Source organism: Patiria miniata, unplaced genomic scaffold (genome assembly GCF_015706575.1).
Source record: "Patiria miniata isolate m_02_andy unplaced genomic scaffold, ASM1570657v1 HiC_scaffold_3, whole genome shotgun sequence".
NCBI lineage: Eukaryota > Metazoa > Echinodermata > Asteroidea > Valvatida > Asterinidae > Patiria > Patiria miniata.
The window spans coordinates 38,275,225-38,297,123 of NW_024037069.1; the positions used below are offsets into that span (position 1 = coordinate 38,275,225).

A 21,899-nucleotide genomic window follows, 5' to 3' on the forward strand; every position below is an offset into this window, starting at 1 on the left:
ACTTTTTTTCGTCGGTAATTTTATTGTAAAATTAGGGGAGGGGGGAGGGGAGCTGGAGACATCGCTCTTTCGCGCTGAGCGCGAAAAAAAAATCAAAAAAAATCCAAAAAAAGACCAACAACTTCAAGCCCATTTCGAAATGATGGAGATCAGCTCTAGGATGAACGAGCTTTGTTCTTTTGTGCAAAGTTATTTTCCCATTCACCCCCCTCCTCACACCAAGTTGAAGAATTGGATTGGGCGGCTGCCGAGTCCGCGCTCCGTGATGAAATTCGGCTCAGACGGAACTTCTTTATATCACAAGCTACTCTCCAAATTTTCGCAAGTTGACCCCAGCATGATAATAAGGCATGTCGTGGCCGCTACAAGCGCATTCGCAAACTGAACACGTTTTAAGGTGAGGAAAATATCAGGAAATGTATAGAGAGGGGTCAAGCATTTTCATCGGATAACCTTGTGATGATCAAAGGAACACACTGAACATTATTTTGCCTTATAAAGTTGCTCCATCAATGCTATTTAACTTATAAATATTCGATTTCTTCCCTCCTTTAATACATTGAACACTTTATTCAATTTGTACGGAAAAACTTTTTTTTTCATTTTGGACGGTTTCGACCCTGTGAAAATACGTTTTAATTTTTTTTAGTAGTTTTTTTTGCGTCAATAATGCACAATACCTCTGAAATTATAACTGTCGGGCCGCAAATAATTCGAAATTTAAGGTCAATATTCCATGACTATAAACGTGGGCGGGTTTTTTTCTGCTTTGAAGTCTTTCTCAAAGGGAATAACTTCTGTATGCGAGAAAGCTGGCAATTTTAGAAAAGATTTTTTTCGGGATAAAACTCGAAAGTAGCACGGGGAGTTGAAAGCAAGTGGGAAGAGAAGGCGCATGGTATGAAAAAACTAATGAAAAAAACTCAGACTTGAGAAGATATATATTCCATGGTAAAGCATGGTGGAGCACCTCAAGTGCACGGGGAGACCTGGAAGATACAAAGACTATCAATGCTCTACAAAATCAAACACGAGCTGGTTGCCTGAGCACCTCACCTTAAACACAAGAAATAGCAGGGGGCACCAACACAAATTGTACAAACGACATGCAACAAAGGAAGCAGAAATCCCCCCCCCCCGAGAACCATTACAGAATGGTACAAGTTGCCAGCCAACTTCGTCAACTCTAGGACACACATGTACTTGCATTCAAGGATGCATCCAAGCACTTCATGGACAACTAAAAAAAAGGCAATTTACTAAGGTCATTTCCACATCCACTCCATGCGAGTCGATTAAGGTCAAAAGTTGGTGTGATATTCTTGGGTGAACTTTACCGACTCAACATGTACCAGAACCAGAAAGCCGAAAACGTATTATTGAACTAATGATTTCATTTGAATACGTGAAAGGAAAAATTCTGTTTATTTATTTGTTCGTCTGTTGATTTGTGTTTTTGTTTGTTTTGCAGGCCTATATGATTGTATTCATACAAAACTGTGAGGATGGGGCATATTTTATACATGTAGAACTTAATAAGGCAACATATGCAAGGTTGCACTTATAAAATACAAACAGCAATTTGAAAAACAAATGTGTGTGTGTTTTTTAAAATTATTTGAAGATTATTGGGTGTGACACGTGATGTCCGAGGAAAGTTTGTAAATAGCCGCCTCAGCGATTGTTTTTATCATTGGTCCAACAAAACGTTGTAGCGCCCTCGTGGCTCGTTCTTTATCACTGTGTGGACTTTGAACTGAAAACCGATGACATCGATCACAGTACCGAATCATCTATAGCAATGGTTCCTAGTTGGATCAGTCATTATCGCATGCTTCAACGTGACAGCACGAACCTGGCGCGGGGACCAGTGATAAACACAGTAAATATATCGATGACAAGCAATAAATTGGTTTTCGAGTCTGGCACCATGCATCCACTGCACGTTTTACTGAATGGATATCGTTGGTGTCGTCGGGTGCTCCGCATGACTGCCTTTGCCAACCTGACGTGGCTGTACATCGGTGTGGCTGTGTGGGTTGGACTAAAAAATGCCGGCAAAAACCACCACCAGCAACGCAAACCCAGGAAAAACAGTGATTTAGGGGTCGTTAAATCCGTCAAGAAGTTGCAGGTACCCTTAGAAGGTGTTCAAGACCGGAGTAAAAACAGGACAAACGCCATGTCGAAGTCAAACGAGTGGAAATCTTTGGCAGTGGAAGGAGGTGGCCGTTCGTCGTCGGGGTCTCTGTTGTCGAATTTCGGTGCGGTCAAAGCAGGCGGAATCAGTGCACTGCGAATTAGGACCCGGGTCGTGGCCCTTGCGGTGATCATGTTCATTTTATTCCTCATATTCTTACTTTTTCCTAGTCCGAAAGGGACAAGCGGGAACTTCAGCACAAACCACAGTGGCTTGGGGAAGAACTATTTTATGTCAGCCTTGGGAAGCAGTCCTTACAATAAAACTTATCCGATTACAGCGCCAGAGCGAACATTAATCGGAGTGCGATATCGAATCGGGTTGATTTCAGATTTAGACACGGATTCAAAATCCGACTCTCAAAAGAACACGTGGGTGGGTTATTATCTGAAAGGCTATTTGAGCATAAACTCGTTACACGACCAAGTCAGCTTACAACTCGACAAAGATCCCACTGCCTTGAAATCGCAGCTTTCCAGAGGAGGAAGGGGGATGGAACTTTCGGAGCTGGTGACGTTTAACGGCAAGCTGTACGCAGTGGACGATCGCACCGGGGTCATCTACGAGATCGTCGATAACGCTGTAATTCCGTGGACCATTCTGTCTGATGGAGACGGCCGAAATACTAAGGGTAAGCAGTCAGACGGGGGCATTTGCCAGTAGATCGATCTGACTATCTGACCATGGGCAGCAACACGTTTCTCTAGTGCCACACACAGTGTACAATTCCAGCCGCGTGTGTCGTACGGGCGTGCATGCATGTCAGACCTTTGTTGACACATGTCGGACATCAATGGATTGGATTAGTCAAAAGTAAAAACACCATGGGTACCGCTGGGGGGGGGGGGGTATCATCTCAATGAAGGTCTTTGCAATGACTGACGACAAAACATGAACCTGGGACTGAGAGTCATTTCCAATTTTACTTTTAGGAAATACTTAAAAAAAATTCATGACTCTCCATAGACTTTGTACACAATCCCTGAAGTGGCGTCTGATTGCAATATTCTTTCCATAGTACTCCTGGGTAGTTTTTGCTACTCGTACTCGAAAGCATTTGGTACTTGGAGATGAATACTGTATTTAATAATATTCAGATTGTTTCCATGTCTCAAATTAAATTAAAAATATTATTTGGAGCAGCTTAATGGTTATTTTTAAAACCTCGCAATTTAAATCCACAAGTTCAAAGAAAGCTGTGTATATTCCAAGTTACTTTATACACATTCAAAATTATTTCCACATAGAATTCCGACAAACCTATAGGCCTACAACAATATGCAATTTATATTTGGTTAAATGCAAGTAATTTTTCAGTGTATGCTACAATTATAGCCCAAGTATTAAATTGATGAGTTTATGTCAGTAGAAACTGTCATTAAGATGTGCAAAGAAAACATGGTTACATTGTATACGTCACACCATGTACCGACAGTGTAAATACTACATAAAATATTGCAGTACATTCTATGGAAAGTCATCAGGCAGACAATTTCAACATCATTACGTTATAGACATTACCATAAATGAAATGTCACTTTGTCACAGGTCGTACATGTAGACGCTTGTACCATTTGAGTTGTGCACTAATCGTCACTGTTTTGTGAAGTGACGTAGTGACGAAGTGACGCATCCGTCCAAAACCGAGATTTTCTGAAATCTGAGATTTTTGGATATTCTAACATTTTATGATGTCCTCTACGTGACAACCAAATTTCGAGACACAACATTCCATCGTTCGATAATTACGCTAATTGCACAAAGTGTTGAAAGTGCTACACGCTAAGTTTTGCGTTTTGACGAAGTGATGAATCTCTATGTGTCACAAAGTCTCATTGATTTTACACGTGTGCTATATTTAGAAATATGAAGCCTCCACGATTTGCGTTTTGACGAAGTGACACATCTGCGTTCTAAAATGTATACATTTTATATATGCGCACGCGCTGTGTACAAACATATGCCTCTTTTTTGTGAAGAAGTAGATTTTCCGTTTGACGAAGTGATGGATATCTTTAGTAAATAATATCTTCTAATTAAACGCGATTTTATGAACAGAGAGAGTTGTTTTTGGCTATTTAACTCCTGGGCTATTGTCTCAGACTCTCAGTTATATATTTTTCAATTCTGGTGGAGAAATCTACACAAAACTGCAAATTGAAAAATCCACCAACTTCAAACGCAGCTCAAATCTTGGTTTTCCATCTGTGTGCACAGATTCGTCACTTCGTCAAAACGGTGATGTAATGTACAAAAGTTTCTACATGTTGTATCAGGAAATCCTGACTAGACCGAGGGATAATACAGTCTAGTCCTAGATTGCTTTCTTCCTTTTTTTTCCAGTTCATGAAGATATCATTTGGGGCAGATACTGGCATGATAAAAGAAAGTTTAATGGAAATTGTCTTAAGATTCTTCTTTTAACCCTCCTCAATCCTCCAAAGTCCTCTGGGCAGTAATGGAGGATTTTGGAGGATTGAGGATGAATGCAACCTACAATTTTGGAGGATTGTGGAGGATTGAGGGCCCATGGACATTCAGTATCGGTTGATTTTGGAGGATTGAGGATGAATGGTGTTTGAAGAAGAGGAGGAATTTGGAGGATTGAGGATGAATGCATTTTGAGACTTTTTGAGAGGCAGGACTGTCTGACGATTTTGAAGGATTGAGGCGCTGGGTATCCTTCATTTGAACTAAGCAAGTGCAAAATTTTGTTGGACTTTGGAGGATTTTGGAGGATTGAGGATGGTTCCTAACTTCCTAGCAAAAAGGGACTAGGGGGTTAGGGTTAACAAACAGATGAATTCTAACTGTGAAAGTTTAAAACAAGCTTTTAAAATTTAAACAATCCACCTTATAATTTGAAAAAAAAATAAAATAATAATTAATAGAGTCCCATCTGTTGCACAAGGTATAAAACAAGTATTTTAAAATGAAAGTTCATGCACGACCACTTCCGTTTCAACAAGTACACGTATACTAATGCAGATGTTGAAAAAATAGACTTTGAAATTTGAACAACTGTGCCCTGATGGAAAAGTCCCATACGCTGGGCAAAGCAATATCTACTGGTAATGACACACAGGAGTGGCTGGATGCATTGAAGAGTTTTCATTTTTGTACCAATCATGCAATGGGGCTTAGAAATATTCTTAGTAACAGCATGTTTTACTGAATTAAACTAAAATGATATCTAAAACCATTCGCTTGAACCACAGCATTGTCATTCTATCAATTTAGGGTCCAAAGTTTGACATTTTTCCTGTCCCTGTTACCTTGGTACTTCGCAATTGGCCATTCAAGTATTAAGAATGACTTACTTCAAACAACGTTTATTTGTTAGTTAGGCACAACTTACAAGTAGTTTGCTATTCATAATCACTCTCTTGGAAGACAACTGCATTAGGGAGTGCATCAAAATTACAAGTCACAGTTGTCAGATTTTGCTAGGAAACCTTCTGAATCCTACAAACTCTAATATTCTGCAAGAAACGTGTGGCACTCGTCACCATGAGCTTGAATCTTGTACAATAATGTACCATGTAGGGACAATTTACAGCTGTCATGGAAAGTCATGGAATTTTTGTTGTTTTACCGTACAAGGAGGCACGGGAAGTTGATTTTGTCTTGGTAAAGTCGTGGAATTCCATTTCAGATTTTTAAACAACAAAACCAGTAGGTGGATTTTGGTGGGATTAGGCTAGCTGGGGTTAACCCTAACCCACCTCACTCCTCCAAAATCCTCCTGGCGGTTTTGGAGGATTCTAGAGGATTGAGGATGAATGGTGATTGAATCAAATGAGGATTCTGGAGGATTGAGGATGAATGGTGATTGAAGCACATGAGGATTTTGGAGGATTGAGGATGAATGGTGAATGAAACGCAAGAGGATTTTGGAGGATTGAGGATGAATGCATTTTGAGGCAGGACTGTCTGATGATTTTGAAGGATTTGGCGTTGGTTATCCTTCATTTAAACACGAGTGCAAAGTTTTGGGATGAGGAGGATTTTGGAGGATTGAGGATGAATGCATTTTGAGGCAGGACTGTCTGACAATTTTGAAAAATTTAGGCGGAGTTGAAAAATTTTGGAGGATTTTGGAGGATTGAGGATGGTTGTAAGCAACAAGGGCCTAGGGGGTTGATGGCTAGTATGTGAGTAATCAATATTGTGCATATGAGTATCAGTTTCAATAAAACCATTTTGGAAAAAAAATGCAGCAGCTGGAAAGAGGGAAACAACATACAAACAAACAAACAAACGAACAATGTTTTTACAAATTTTGGGCCAATTTTGCAGGAGAGACTGTCAATAGTGTTAGAGCAATGCAAATAACCTGCAGGTGTGCTTAATTGGGTGATCAATAGCAATTAACATATTGACATTTGATAAAACAAACCAACCGACCTCTGTTAATATCTGAGTGGGTATTTAAGTAGTAAAATTAATCCCGTCCTGAATAAATTCTGTTACCTTGGAATTTGGGAGTACATATGTACATATGCACAGCATTTATCACAGCATAGTAAAAAATAAAGTTTGTGTTGATGCCAAGCTTGTATGCATGACGCAGATTGTTTTTATCTTGAAATTAGAAACAGAAACTGCCTGGCCACGTCCACATGAATTAGCTTTTAAACCCCTTTGAGCTTGTCGATTGCAGTGGGCACATCTGCTTTTGTGTGGGCAGATGTGATGCAAATGTAGGCAAAAACCCTTTGTGGTGGAAATGTTTTATTCACAATTTTTCATCTAAAAGCAGAGATGAATATATTCTCAAGGACTGGTTGTTGAATATGGGGAGTTTGGATGTCTCTCTCTCTATTGCGGAAACACCGGATTTAGAGCTCAGTTGTTCAAATCGTAACTTTCACCAAGTGAAAGGTTTTCACTTTTTACAGATAACATTACAGATACTTGTACCCGGTATGCGTTTTTCCTAGCTCAGACGTACAGTTTGGACAATTCATCAGTGTGCATTATTATAGTTAAAATCATAAAGAGGACTTTAATTCTGATAAAATGTATCAGTTAGGCCAAAAAAAAAAAGTCTCCGGTTTCTGGTATGCGTGCGCGTCGCCGTAGCCATGCGCGTCGGCAAAATGAAAAAGTTTTTTTTTCAATACAAGATGATGTCTCAAAACTGCCAAACTCACTGGTTTGACTAGAATCCTGCTGCTGCACAATTTTAACTTGTTTTTAGATGGGGTTATGATCGAGAATAAGCTTTATGTGGCCTCTCTGGACTCCCATAAATTTGCACTAAGTTTAGTCGGGCACCATTTGCAGTCATCAGCCGACATTTGAAGCAAAAAAGTCAGGCAAAAAAAAAAAAAAACAGGTAAAAAGAAAAAAAAAGCCGCGTCGCCGCACCACTTTTGGGGCAAGCTCCATACCAGAAACCGGAGACTTTTTTTGTTTGGCCTTAGTTACTACAGTGATTCAAAAAAGAAATTATATATCCAACTTTTTCGCTGTGGTAGAAAATGGCTCAAAACACCATGGTGTGAAATGTTCTCAGAAAAAAATAGATTTTTTTGTATTGCGCCAATGCTTTAATTTTTCAATTGCAAGAAGCAGTTGAACGTTGTTAGAAATAAAGTATATTTCAATAAAATACAGGTAATGTGCTTCAAAATGATATCCATGTTTTTGTTGTGGCGGTTGGACTCTTGAACTTTCTGGCATTGTTGTTTGTACATGAAATTCCATGGACTTGCCCATAACTGACAAAATCATTGTTCCCTGTACATGTACGTGTGCATGTAAATACCTTGCACCAGTCTTGGCAAAAGACCAACGTTGCGAAGACTTCGATATTTTTTACACAACACAAACACAAAAGTTTGTGAAAACTAGGCAGTCTGCAATATGCTTCAACAGGTGTTGTTGATTGTGGAACGGTATGCCACCCCATGGGCATGGCTTCATTACTTTAGTACAGTTGTGCTTTCAAGTGAATTTGTATAGCTTGGCCATGACCATAACTGTTCGAAAAGAAAAAGTTGTGAAGGAAAAGGCGGGGCTACGGATAGACTAACAATGTCTCTGTACGCATGACTTGCCATATACCGGTGTTGTTTATTAAAGTGATGGCGAAGCAGGAGGGAGGGATTAATATGCATCACTGAGCTGCGATCCAAAAGCTGTAAGGGGGGGGGGGTAAAATGAGATTTGTTCAATAGGCGGGGTCTCTTGACTAAATAAACTGTTGAGTACCTGGTACATGGATATGTACACAGTAGCCTTTGTGAAATGGCTAAACGTTTTTGAGATCTTAAAATAATTGCTAAACATTTACAACAAGTATTGCAAAGTCATATCCCTACTTGATGCCCATTGGAAGTACCTGTAAGAAAGGACAAATGTGCCATTTGCTTTCTGCATGTTGGAAGATTCTGGAGGATTGGCTTTTTCTAAACACAAACACATTGGGATGGGATTATACATAGATTGACCCATCAAAGTTTGCAACAACAAAAACCCACTTTTGCCTATGGAATTAACACAACACTTCAAATTCCTTCAAGGTAATATTTTCTGTGGAGTATGGATAACACCTCAAATCTCTGCACAGATGTTTTATTTGGTTTAAGCTCAGGGCAAGCAGGGAGATTCGGTCACGCTTCACTGCTCTCCTCAGTGCTGTATTTGTGTGTGTGTGCATGCTCTGTTTGACACAGTTATTTAAACACTTCCTATCCCTTCACTTTAATATAAAAAATAACCTGCAGGGTTCTAAAGTGTTTTACATATTGCTCTGAATACTGACTTCCCACAAAGAGGGGGTTAAACGATTCATGAATGAAAAACTTCTTGTTTTTCTGATTTGTTGTCGTTCAGGTTTCAAAGGCGAATGGATGGCTGTACGAGAGCAGTCCCTGTTTGTCGGCGGCCTGGGCAAGGAATGGACGACAACGTCCGGGGAGCTGGTCAACCTGAATCCCCAGTGGGTCAAAGTGGTCAGTTCTCAGGGGGCTGTCCGGCATGTCAGCTGGGTGAAAAACTACAACGCCATGAGGAACGAGGCCGGATATCCCTATCCAGGTAAGGCTGTGTCCACATCTCTAATGTCTACGTCTTTGACATTTACAACTACATGGGTACCAGTGGTGAATCTGAGGATCTGAGGGAGGGGGGGCGGTTAGGTTAAAACCTCTCTTAGGTTGGAAGAAATCGGAAAAAAAATGAAGAAAGATGCCTCTTTGGTAGTTCCCCCCCCCCCCCATCCAAACCTGGACCCGTGCCTGGGTACATGCTGACAGTAGCCATAGCTAAAATGCCGGCTTCAAACACGACCTAATAGCTGATTTGGAGCAGTGAAATGAGCTGTCCAAAAAATGCACTGACACTGTGGACAGTGTGTTGAAAGGGCGGCCGACACGGTTCACAGGGACGCGTATTATTTTGCTGGCCAATGCCACCTCAAAAATCACACCAACCTTGACACCTGACAATGATTCAAACCGCTGCAAACTGCTCACTGACCGGATTGACCGGAAATATGCAAATCAACATAAATAGCTGGCCTAACGATTCGGTCTAAAGCAAGACCTCTTTCAAAGGCAAAGGGCAACCTTGAATACAATGGCGCTCAGTCATCCGATACCTCAGGAGTGCAATTAAGGTATCAGTGGAGAGCTATTAATAAATCATTCTTTTGGATGCAACCACACCGACCTTTTTTTGACACACCTTGCTCTACAAAAGACAAACCATTTTTATCTGTCACAAACAGTCAAGAATTATTCCCCTTCCCCTTACATGCCTTTGAGGCAGGCTAATCACCAACAGTCAGATCATATCCCATAGGCACAGTGACCAGTTACATTCCATCAACAGACAAAAGCTGGTAACTGCTAGTCACAGCTGGCTTATCAATCTCCTACAGCCAAGGCGTAGCTGTATTAAGTTTCATAACAATCAAAACCAGTCAATCCTTCTTTATGTCAGAAGGGCGCGCTCAACTGTTACAAACAGCCACTTGATATGTTTTGACTGCTGGGTTGGCCTTGTTGAAATTGCCAGCCAGAGAGGGTGGGTTGATACACTGTTCACAACGATTGAGAATGGCACAAAGACACCATGGACTATTCTAGAGTTTGTGGTTGCTGGCATAAGGATTGGTCCGAATCACCTGATAAATCAAAAGTGTACTTAATGTGGAGAAGTCAAATTTGAATTTGTAAATGCAATAAAAGAGCTTGAAATACATGGACATTAGTTGTTGTTTTTTTTTGGGGGGGGGAGATATGGTTTCATGCTCATGCCGGGTACCAGCATAGATGTACTTAATGTGCTGTCGTCATGGTTGATATAAGGGTACCAGCAGAAAACACTTCCTTCCTGTTTCATCCTTCTAGGTTACATGATCCATGAGTCTGGAGTGTGGAGCGACGTCCACCAGCGCTGGTTCTTCATGCCCCGTCGTGCCAGCACCGAGCGCTACACCGAAGCCGACGATGAACACCGGGCGACCAATCTCCTCATCTCATGCAGCTTGGACTTCTCGGACGTCCGCATCAACCGCATCGGCGTCCTCAACAAGATCCGCGGCTTCTCGTCGTTCAAGTTTGTGCCGGGTACCGGCGACACAGTGATAGTGGCATTGAAGACGGAAGAGGACCGGGGAAAGATCGCCACGTACTACACCGTGTTTAACATCAATGGAAAGACGCTGGTTCCCGACACCAAATTCGCGGATATCAAATATGAGGGGATTGAGTTTATTTGAATGTCTCTTGCAAATCGTGCTTTTTCTTAAACCCCGTTTGAAACTGCTTCTCTTAAAACGCGCCAAACCAAAGTATTCGTAAGATTTGAAAGTGTGAAACAGTTCGAGTACACGTCAAATTTGTCGAGAGGTCGAATGTTGCAGTTGTTTGGACTGACTTCACAATCGAGGCAATGAAAAAATATGCATACAGTTCACCTATCTTAAACTAAAATCTATTTGGATCGATTAAAGTCACGCTTAATACTTTTTGACTCAGTGTGACTCCAAAATGAAAGTTAGCGCGATATAAATTAGAAAATTTAAGGTTAAGCTTCATCCCTTGAATTGGCCTGAACTCATTTCGGCAAACTGGGCAAGGAACTGTGCATAAATATGACGTTAAAAATTTTTTCCTCATTGAAGGTTGTGACAATCATACATTTTTGGGCCCGTAGTGTAATCACGCTGTTGTACAATTGCAAAAAAAAAAAAACCAGGAGTGCCTTATTAGCTGTAGTGCCTTTTGTCTTTGTATTATAAAGTGCAATGGAGAAGTTTTTGTTTGGCAAAATTAAGACAGACTTTCTAAAGTATTCTGTATTCCAATTGAGAGTGAAAATGTTAAAAAAAAGTTTAGAAGACAGATTTGCTGAAGTAACATATAATTAGCTTGAAGTTATTGGGAGATAGATGGATAGGAAAGAAAAAGAGAGAAACCAAAAAAAAGCTGCAAACTTTTAGAAATGCGGTACTGCATTACTGTTAATAATAACAATAATGGAGATTTTTTGATGCGCCATGTCTGTCACATAATGACACTCCTGGCGCAGTAGTATTACCCTGCTCATTGGGCCAATGAAACATTCCAAATACCATCTCAGCTCCCTGGGGAGTATACAGCTCAATGCTGCCATTTCCACCAAAGCAGCTAAAATCATTCACAATAACCATCTCTGCCCTCACAGGTACCCATTTACTCCTGGGTGGGGAGAAGCAATGAGTGACAAAGTGCCTTGCCCAAAGGCACACGCACCATGGCCGCAGAATTACCCACAGACCATGAATCCTTTGCTCCAGACCACGAGGGCAGTGCACTCCAATAGCATGACATGCATTTTCTTCATGCGATGGGGGGGGGGGGGGGGGGGGGGGGGGGGGCGGGGGGGGGGGGGGGGGAATAGTACTGCGTTGCATAACTAATGAGGGCACATGGCAACGTGAAAATCCCGAAGAAAATAGTGAAAAGAACCCAAACTTGATTTATAGGAAGTACAGTACTTTCCCACCAAATTTGATAAGTGTATGAAAGTGAGTTGTTTATAATTTTGTTTTTACCATTAATGTATAGTGTTCTCTTTAGGTTTTATGTTGTAGCATAATCAGTGTGAAAAACTTGTAAATTGATAAAAACAAAGTTTATTGAAGTATAGATATTATTCTTACGCATTTGCATTTATATGGTCGTATATTTATGTGCTGCAAAATCTTTTAACTTTTTTCCTGAAACTTTAAGTTAAAATAAAGTATTTGACATGAAATATCTTGTTGTCCCATATATTTGGTAGGGAACCTGTGCGTAAAGTTTGCCTCTTTAGTATTCTTTCTGACTCGACTAAACTTGACTTTGAAAATCAAACTTGACCTGGGGTATCTACCGGTATTCTAACGTGTCTATTTAAATGTACCGATGAGGTTGTTGACATTTATAGCATTAAGTAAACAGTACAGAGGCAGTGGACAATTTGTCTGTTTCTGTAGTGTTTGGTTTTGGGGACTGGTCCTGACGACGACACAACGTTTGTAACAAGTTACTTGCTATCAGTCAAGTAGTTTGATAGCGAGATAGCCATGGCTAATTGAATTAGAAGTTGTCCGCTTGATATGTACGTGTTGCTGTTGTTTGATCTCGGATAAGTTTTTTTGTCGGTGGTGGAACGGATACTCGAAGGATTCCATGCAGTGTCCTCTATCCGGGTTTCATATCTGATCTGGCAGACTAAAAATACAATTTTAAGAAATCAGACCACTTTGCGTTTTGTTTTTACAACGACCAATACATTTTTTTCAATGCATAATAGAGTGTCAGTTCTTTGACTGTTGCAAGGTCTGAACTAGACTTTATTCAAGACTGGATTTTAGATGTGTGTCTCTCCCCCATGCCAGCCATAAAAAAATTTGCCGTTAGGCCAAAAAAAAAAGCCTTTTTTTTTTTTGGCCTTACTGGGTGTTATCAACACAATTCACTTACACGGTTATTCTCAAATTGAAACTGACAAAAGGCAACTGCCAGTACGGACATTGACAGTAAGCTCGTGCGAGTGGATAGTTTAGTTTGCGCCCTCTTTGTGGGACTTTGTGAGAAAGTGAGAATAACAAATTACAAATCTGTCTTGAACTAAGACTAGGTCACAGGAGGTGGCATGGCATCTCGCCGTGCAGATGGAAGTAATTTGACAACTGCTGGACTGTGTACAAGTCTATTTATTACACATTTTGAGCATTGATTAAAAAAAATCCTCAAGGGGCTTTGTATTCTAGTCATGCCCATATTTAAGAGGTAGAGTTTGAACCAGTCCTCTTTGCAGTCACACATTTAACTTTTGAAGCGCATCTGTAGCTGTATATTTTGGTACGCGTTGTACATATTTTGTAAAAATGAAATGTGCTATTTATAAGTTACCCAGTGCAGTTATGGTGTGAGATTGTTTCTTGTAAGAAAAAATAAGGGCCAAAGGTGATGATATTTAACAACGGTTTTTGTGAGTTGCATTACGTAGGTTATCTTGTTTAACTTTCTTTGTGCCAAAGACTTATGTAGATCCCTGTGGCAACTTGTCCAATATTTAACATTTAGCAACACGGTAGATCAACGTAATTACGATTCTCTGCTAAACATTTTCATAGAAAATTCTGTTTTGGCTTGTGTTAAGAACAATGCATCATTTTAATGAAGGCATTTGTTTCTGTGGCACCTAACTTCATTATTGTGAGTAGTCTTGTGAGTCACTGGAAATCTGTTAAATATGAGTTCAACAGTTTATAAGACAGTGTTTCTTATACGACTCAATGTTCTATTTAAAAAAAAATTGGGAAACAGTATTTCTTATACGACTCAATGTTCTATTTAACAAAAAATTGGGAAAGTATATGTTTGGATGTTGTGCATGAAATATACCGATCCCTGAAGAAAGATAGTCCTAATTTTACTTTGCATTGGAGTCAGGAAGATGGCCATATCCAAACTAATGAGTGCGACCTTAATAACAGGGTTCCAACTTCCCAGCACTTTATGAAAACAAAATTCCCCGAGTTTTCCCTGAGAAATTTTCAAAATTCTATGAGAAATGTTTTCACTTTTAACAAGGTTGCTGGGAAGTCAAGAGGTGGTGTAGGTGTAGCACAGCCAATTGTTTTTGTCTGGAGAGGTGTGTAATATTCACACTGTACAAACAATGAAAAAAAAAAAAGCCACCCTAAGGCCAAACAAAAAAAGTCTCCGGTTTCTGGTATGGAGCTTGTCCAAAAAGTGGTGCGGCGACGCGGCTTTTTTTTTTTTTTTACCCGACTTTTTTGCTTCAAATGTCGGCTGATGACTGCAAATGGTGCCCGACTAAACTTAATGCAATATATGGGAGTCCAGAGAGGCCACACAAAGCTTATTCTCGATCATAACCCCATCTAAAAACACGTTGAAATTGCGCAGCAGCAGAATTCCAGTCAAACCAGTGAGTTTGGCGGTTTTGAGACATCATCTTTCATTGACATTTTTTTTTCATTTTGCCGACGCACATGGCTACGGCGACGCGTGCGCATACCAGAAACCGGAGACTTTTTTTTTGGCCTAACCAGTAAGTCAATGGACATAACTTGGACACACATGGCACAAGATGCGCACATGCCAAACTGGTGAAAACCCTTCCCTTTCTGGGTCACTGTCAAATTCCCCAGTTTTTTTTGGTCTTTTCCCCATAGAGCTGTATAATATATACAGCTCTATGGTTTTCCCCAAATGGAAACTCATTGTCAAGGTTTTCCCTGGTTTCCAGAGTCGCCGGGAACCTTGTAATAAGAGGCCATTACTGGGGTGTTTCCATGCAAATAACCCACAGACCCAATGTTACTTCAACCAATAGGGTTGCAGAAATGTGCGCGCCTGAACTTGAAACATGCATGCAAGCGTGGCAGTGCATTTGTATACGTATGTTCTCATGTTCTCCAGTTTTGTGCATGAACTCTGTAATTATATCTCATATCAGTACATACCTTTACATCATACTTGTATTGTCTGCATTTCCATATGAACATGCAAATGGATACTTTTACCTTACACATTCCAGAGATGTTTCGTTCCAATTTGTTTCTTGCTTTTGTTTTTAATTTTATAAACACCTGAAAATAAAGACATGTTAGGAGTGCAAATGTCTTGATACAGAGCTTGGTTTTATGCAGTGTGTGTGTGTGAAGTGTTCATTTAAGGATGGCCTTATTGGGGGGCGGGAGGAGTACGTTGGTTTTAGTGAAATTGTTTTTTTTGGGGGGGATGCATGTACCTTTGCAACCCATCACAGCTAACATTCCCACCCTCACAAATCCCCACCCAAACAAATGTCCAACCCCACCCCACGTGGAGCAACTGTGACCAATAAACATTTCATCATCCCTGTGGGCAAATAGCTTTCATCATGCAGTTACAATCCTTGTATTGACTAATATCCAACTTTGTCACTACTAAATAAAGCCAAGCCCAATTCATTTCAAATTTTTCAGATATAAAGTTGTGGACGAAGTATTCGCTTGCTTGAGCAGCAAGGGCAGTGGGAAGTTATATATGTATATACATATGACTCTTTTGTTGTGTGTGGTCTTATCTTAAGCTTTTTATAGAAACGGGACTAGGTCTCGTCCCAAGGACGACTACAAATAACTCTGGTAAACTGATTATTGGGTCATCTTTATCTCAATCTTTTTTAACCTTGGCTGCAAAGTATCACGCCACCCTTATATTAAGACAATATTAAGATATTTTGGTCTCATGCAGTCAACCCAATCAAACACTCCCCCCCCCCCCAAAAAAACCCCACACCCCCCCCCCAAAAAAAAAACCAGGGGCAGATTCTTTGGTTTTGATATCAACAAGAGCTTAGGCTGCATCCGAATCAGCTGTCTAGAGCTAGGTCTAGGTCTGCGCCCATTGAAAATACGCGGGGACGCGCTGACAATAGACGTAGCCGTAGCTCTGGAAGCCCGTTTCGGACACGGCCTAACTTCGTAGTCTGAAAACAGACAAAAAATGGCGCCCCTTTCAAGTCTGATACCGCCCAGCGTATAGATTGTCAGGTTGACATATGACACGGGGGTAAATAATTTCAACATTTAGTGCATACCAATACACAAATGTAGACCGCTGCATTAAGTGTGACGCAGGAGTGTGCAGGAGAAGTAGGCCAAGCAAACTGTAGAACAGGCAGCACAGCCAAGACACAGAGCAACCAATAAGATTTGTCCTTTGAAAACAATATAGGTAGAGTAACAAGCAATGGCAGCCATTTTGAAAATTGCTTGTTATTCTACCTATATTTTTTCAAAAGACAAATCTGCGATGGCCATATAGCTAAATATCTTTCTTATTTAGACATACTCTGTGTGCCAAATTCAATGCTTGTATCATCAAAGGCACAATTTGCCCAATTACTGCCCCTATCTGCCTCACTAACTTACCAGCTAAACAATACCAAATGACTGCAGTTGGTTCAGACACGAAAATCAACTTCTCTCAACAAAACCATCTTTTTGTGTCAACAATAGAAATTAATATAGTTTATTCTGTACAGCTGAAATTCTGGCAAACCTTGCAATGGAGATGAACATGCATACATATCACAGTCAATTTAACTGTTGTCACTTCAATTAAAAACGCACTGAAAATAACCGAGTTTTTCACAAAACATTTTGCAGTAAACATGGTAAACTGTGTACTCCCTAATTTCCTGGTTGGATGCAGATGTTTCTTGAATCTTTTTGAAGTCCAACATCGTGAAGTAATCAAATGGTATTGTTATACCATGTGCTTGGATACTGTCATTTCATTGGTCGAGAACGGCCACATGTCCAGTCTGTAAAAACACATGTACATTGTACAATGGTTAACCTCATATACAATGCGCCTTGCACGCACCCGTGTAATAGGCCCAAGACAAGTCAATTCTTAAAAATAATCTTCATACCCTCTAGATCAATAATCACAGCACAACAAAGACACATGTCATTCTGAAGCTGGGAACATTCCACGTCAAAACAAATCTACAACAAGTTGTCATAAAATTTAATATTCTATTCCAAAGTTCAATAAAAACGGTTGTCAGTTTGCAGTTCATCAATCTTTCCCCTCGTAGAATTTGGATAAGAAATCTGTCTTGGGCGGTTTCTCCGACTCTCTGAAGTACCGCATGACATGGGTTCGCTGCTTCCAAACGCAGATGGTTTCCTCTAATTCCATCTTGCCCTGAAACAAAACAATACGAAAAAACCCCCCAAAATTTCAGTACCATAACATTTAAATGAACTAGTCAAATAAACTGTGACATCGGCATCCCTGTGAAAGTTCATCCGCTGTTAGTTGTGACTGGACTTGTGAATTGACCCGTGACTAACATGTGAAACAACTTGTGATTGACTCATGATGGTTTCAACTACACTACTCAAATTTTCAAATCCTAAACTTTGCCATTAAAACCACAAATACATTAAAATAAAATGTATGATTTTTTATTATGATATTTCTGTTTCAATCAATGTATTCCACTTTTTTTGTACTTTTCTAAATATTCACAAGATACATGTGAAGATGTGAAGGACAAGTTGAAAGTCAAACTCTTATAATGTGATTATTACAAACATCTAAATAAACATGATGATTCCGCCACAAACCAGTTCCCCTGCAATTATTATTTAGTACTGCCATAATTTAATCTCAAACTAACAAGAGGCATGAAAATGCATACAGCGTGCCACTGATTTTGTTATCGGCGTTGTTCAAATAGCCGACTTTCATCGAAAGGTTGACCCTTGTACTGATCTCGGGGGAAGATCCTGGACCGAATTCTTTGCCATAAAAGGACAACAAACTTAGAACGAGAGATTAATTATTGTCAGCTTGAAATTTTGGGTGGGATAAATTAATGGTCGGGTCATTTGACGTGCGTCTGTGAACAAATCATGTGTAAGATAATGCTGAAAAATGGAGGAAATAATAGAAAATGAAAAATACTGTATGTAAGCAATTGGGGAGGGGGGGGGGGTAAGACTTGAAAAATTGTACAAACCTTGATAACGAGCAGATCTATGGCCCGGGGATCCTTAACATGGGCGTTCTTCATGAACTCTTCTCGTAGCTTCACACGGCACTGCTTCACCGTCAGGTCCAGCTGGAATTGTCGCACTGTTGAGAAACAATATTAAAAAACCTCAGTTAGGCAAAAAAAAAATAATATTCGGTCTCTGTTCAGACCAAAGTTCCGGAACTGACGTGGGGACGCGGCTTTTTTTTCGGCTTTTTTTTTTTTTCTTCAAGCTTGGATTGTACAGACAAGGTGGGGTACTATTTTGCTATTTGGTGTCCTCATGTACATTGGTGTCCTCCATAATTTGCCTTGGTGCTCCCGATCATTTGCCTTTGTGCAATTTCCCATTCCTTGGTGCTCTTTGGTAAAAAAAATTGAGGAGGTGCGGCAATAGAGGGCGCTGTTGGAGCTACCGCGGAACATTTTGGAAAAAATGTTGCATGATTAAAATCGACGCGCGCGCTGACCAGAGACCAACTTATCTTGTTTTTTTTGGCCTTAAGTTCATTGAAAGGGATAACTTTTAGTTTTCCAAGTGAAGGAGGGCCTCTTCCCTCAAACCGCTAGCTGCTTTATTACAATGACTTGGATCTTATTATACATTTTGTTTTAGCCAATCGGATGCATTTTGCGATTATCAGAAGCAAGAGGTTGTTAGGGTTAAACAAAGCCCTCTGTTTTAAAAGTGCCACGTTTTTTCCCCAGTAACTGAGACCTACAAATAAATGACAGTGTTGCATAATTGTGTTACCAAAACTCTTCCCTACATTTGTGAGTGTGTGTGTTATTGGTTAACTAAACAATTAAAAAAGGTTAATCAACAGAATACGGCTAAAGGTACCTAAAGTAAACAAAGGAAGTATAACAGACCGACGGACAAACAGAACTTTTACAGCTTTATCGTACACACAAAATTTGTTTCGGCCTAACATAAAAGTAGGCTAATGACCTTAACATACAATCATGTTTCCAAAAATTTGCTACGTTTGAAGGACAACCTGTATGACATTAAACCAGACAGCCTTTGGATTTGACCTCCACGGGGGGTCCCAGGGCGGGCATATTTAATCTGCTGACTCTTCCAAGATAACCGTGATACATCTGGGTCATTACCAGAGAGCAAAGTCTTCTTTAACACTATTTATAACATTAAAAAGGCCACCCAGTAGTGGAAAAGACCAAGTGCCCTTCATGCAGAAACCGTTTCGATACTGTCCAAGTTTACAACTAGTAGGTGTAATGACATTAATAGCAGTGTTTGCAAAAGCCACAGTGTGCGATAACAATTGAGCCATCTTGCAGTACGTGACTCATCAGGCACGCTGCTGTGCACGCGCTCAACATGTGTGCTAGGATTCCATCAATCCAATGTACATAGTTCATAATTCAGCTGTGTTTGCCTTAGTTTGTCAGGCCACATCTCATACCCGTGTTGTCATATTTATACAATGCTTTTCATGGATCTTCAAAGTCACTTAGGCATCCTTGGAAGTCGGAGTCCAACTGACTACCTCGGAAGCACATGTTCAAGCAAAAACTGAGAGCTCAAATGCAAAAAGACAAAATCAGCCCTATTTTATGCCTGAGCCATGTTAAAAAAAACCCCCAAATTCTCCTAATTTCTAGGCAATGATTTGGTCTTACATGTAAGTGTTTAATCAACCCCTGAAGTCCGAGTTCCCATCAAAATCCCTAACTGAGTTTTCCTTCGAACCAGGGTTTTAGGGGTGTCCACTGTCTTGGCACCTTTTGGACATGCTGTGGGCTATTCATTGTTTGGCAGCCCTATTGTTTTCACGCAAATGTACATTGTACTATTAGTAAATATGACAAAATGGAATTTCAGCAACTTGGACACCCTCTTTTCAAAAAAAAATTCTACCACTTGCAAGAGAGTGCAAAGCTGATGTGAGTTAATCTTAAAACATAAGACCGAATGGCACATGCCCCCCCCACCCCCACCCCCCCCAAAAAAAAAAGATAGGAAAAGAGCAACCCAATACCATGGAGCGCTGTGGTCCAATGGTTACGGTGTTCGACTCACGTGCCATGGTACGTGGGTTCGAACCATGACGGGGAAAATGGTGCTTATGCTCTTGGGCAAGACACTTTACTAGAATTGCCTCTCTCCACCCAGGAGTATAAATGGGTACCTGTGACGGGAGCCCCATAATGTGGCCAGTTTACTGGACTGCCTCCGTAAACATAGGCCACACAGCCACCATCTTGGAAACTGACTCGGCGAAATTTTGAAAGTGATTTCCACATTGCGACTGCAGACCCAGTTCATTTATGCTTTAAAAATACACTTACCCTCTTAATAACAAAATTAGAACCTGCTGGCTTTCTATAAGTTGTATTTTTGGGAAAGAATTCCATATACGAAGTTCACTCAACACCCTGTGTACAAACCCTATGAGATTGGACTGAAAAATTCTAAGTGTTTTCTAAGAAAATGCTTGTACATGTATTTTCTCACTGCTCAAATTGACTTTGATGTCATGAAATTGCTATCTGGGGGCTTGTTAGTCAATACAGAGGAAAATTAGTGAACTTCTTATATGGAAATCTTTCCTATTTTTGTAAAAATTATGCCAATAATAATTGTCGTTCATTAACCCTAACCGCCCTGAATCCTCCAAAATCCTTTTTGCAAATTGGAGGAATTTGCAGGATTGAGGTTACATGGCAAAAGTGCGTTGCTGATTTCGGAGTACGCACTATGTCAAGGTCTTGGGCCGGACCATGTGTTGTTTATGCTCAGCCGTGCATAAATTTTGTCCTTGATTATACTTGTTGACATCCTCCGCACTGCTCCAGAATGTCACTGCCTCTGCCTCAGCCTATTGACAGACATAGCCGGAGGATTTTGCAGGATTCAGGCAGTGGTCATCCCTCCATGGACCATATTCAAGAAATAAAGGAGGAATTTGCAGGATTGAGGCTAGGCCTATAGTATATGCTATTTTTCCATGAGGCCAATTGGAGGATTATGCAGGACTGAGGCTACATCCTAGCAAAAAGGCCTAGGGAGTTAGGGTTAATAATATGTCGTTCAATCAAAGAAAGCCTCTCTGACATGTCTGACTTGTTCAAAGTTTACTAAGTAAGATTAAGAAAAATGGTGGGCCCAAATATCCACTGCTATGGCAGCCAAACTTTTATGTTGTTATGTATAGGCCTATGTTCCGAGCATTCAAAGGATAGGCCTAGTGCAGATTTTTCTAGCTAACGAAATGTTAAACAGCGCCCTCTTCCACTGAACTTCTCAAGCACAGCAGTTCCAAATCAAAATCCATCCATGCAAACGCATTCGTTAACTGCTCCCAACCTTACCCAAATCGCTTAATCTTACCCGTTTCTGGTATTTCTCGATACCAGGCTTTGTAAAGCTGAATAACCCTTCTTCTGGCTGCCTCTGGGTTGTTGGTTATCACTTTTACTTGCTTCGCGATCGCAGCCGCTCTAGCCATGTGAGACGCCATGTTGATTTGTGACAGTAAAAACAGAAATCGCTCACAATTTTTGGATCTGCACCTGCGCAGTACGAACCACTTTGCGATTTTTCGAAACCATTTCTTCGGCTTCGCCTTCGGCTTCGGCTTAAAGCTTTATCGCCGACTTCCTTATCAGTGGGAAGCAA

The 21,899-nt window shown here is 40.4% G+C and overlaps 2 protein-coding genes across 2 annotated transcripts; one reads left to right on the plus strand and one right to left on the minus strand.

The window, feature by feature from the left end:
- Positions 1-1,879: 1,879 nt before the first annotated feature.
- On the plus strand, positions 1,880-11,680 carry LOC119737860 (soluble calcium-activated nucleotidase 1-like). Its single transcript, XM_038212489.1, has 3 exons — positions 1,880-2,831; positions 9,044-9,247; positions 10,564-11,680. Exons 1-3 carry the CDS (start codon positions 1,895-1,897, stop codon positions 10,932-10,934), a joined length of 1,512 nt encoding a protein of 503 aa, XP_038068417.1. The 5' UTR covers positions 1,880-1,894; the 3' UTR covers positions 10,935-11,680.
- A 5,023-nt stretch (positions 11,681-16,703) lies between these two features.
- On the minus strand, positions 16,704-21,774 carry LOC119738464 (NADH dehydrogenase [ubiquinone] 1 alpha subcomplex subunit 6-like). Its single transcript, XM_038213364.1, has 3 exons — positions 21,612-21,774; positions 18,239-18,354; positions 16,704-17,418 (listed from the first exon to the last, which is right to left on the minus strand). Exons 1-3 carry the CDS (start codon positions 21,739-21,741, stop codon positions 17,290-17,292), a joined length of 375 nt encoding a protein of 124 aa, XP_038069292.1. The 5' UTR covers positions 21,742-21,774; the 3' UTR covers positions 16,704-17,289.
- Between the last annotated feature and the right edge of the window lie 125 nt (positions 21,775-21,899).

What these genes read in the sequence shown, in the direction of transcription:
- LOC119737860 (XM_038212489.1), top strand. Translation starts at nt 1,895, where the DNA reads ATGACAAGCAATAAATTGGTTTTCGAGTCTGGCACCATGCATCCACTG. An exon ending in AGACGGCCGAAATACTAAGG is followed by an intron (nt 2,832 to 9,043) that starts GTAAGCAGTCAG and finishes GTTGTCGTTCAG; the next exon opens with GTTTCAAAGGCGAATGGATG. An exon ending in GGCCGGATATCCCTATCCAG is followed by an intron (nt 9,248 to 10,563) that starts GTAAGGCTGTGT and finishes TCATCCTTCTAG; the next exon opens with GTTACATGATCCATGAGTCT.
- LOC119738464 (XM_038213364.1), bottom strand. Translation starts at nt 21,741, where the DNA reads ATGGCGTCTCACATGGCTAGAGCGGCTGCGATCGCGAAGCAAGTAAAA. An exon ending in TCGAGAAATACCAGAAACGG is followed by an intron (nt 18,355 to 21,611) that starts GTAAGATTAAGC and finishes GTTTCTCAACAG; the next exon opens with TGCGACAATTCCAGCTGGAC. An exon ending in TAGATCTGCTCGTTATCAAG is followed by an intron (nt 17,419 to 18,238) that starts GTTTGTACAATT and finishes GTTTTGTTTCAG; the next exon opens with GGCAAGATGGAATTAGAGGA.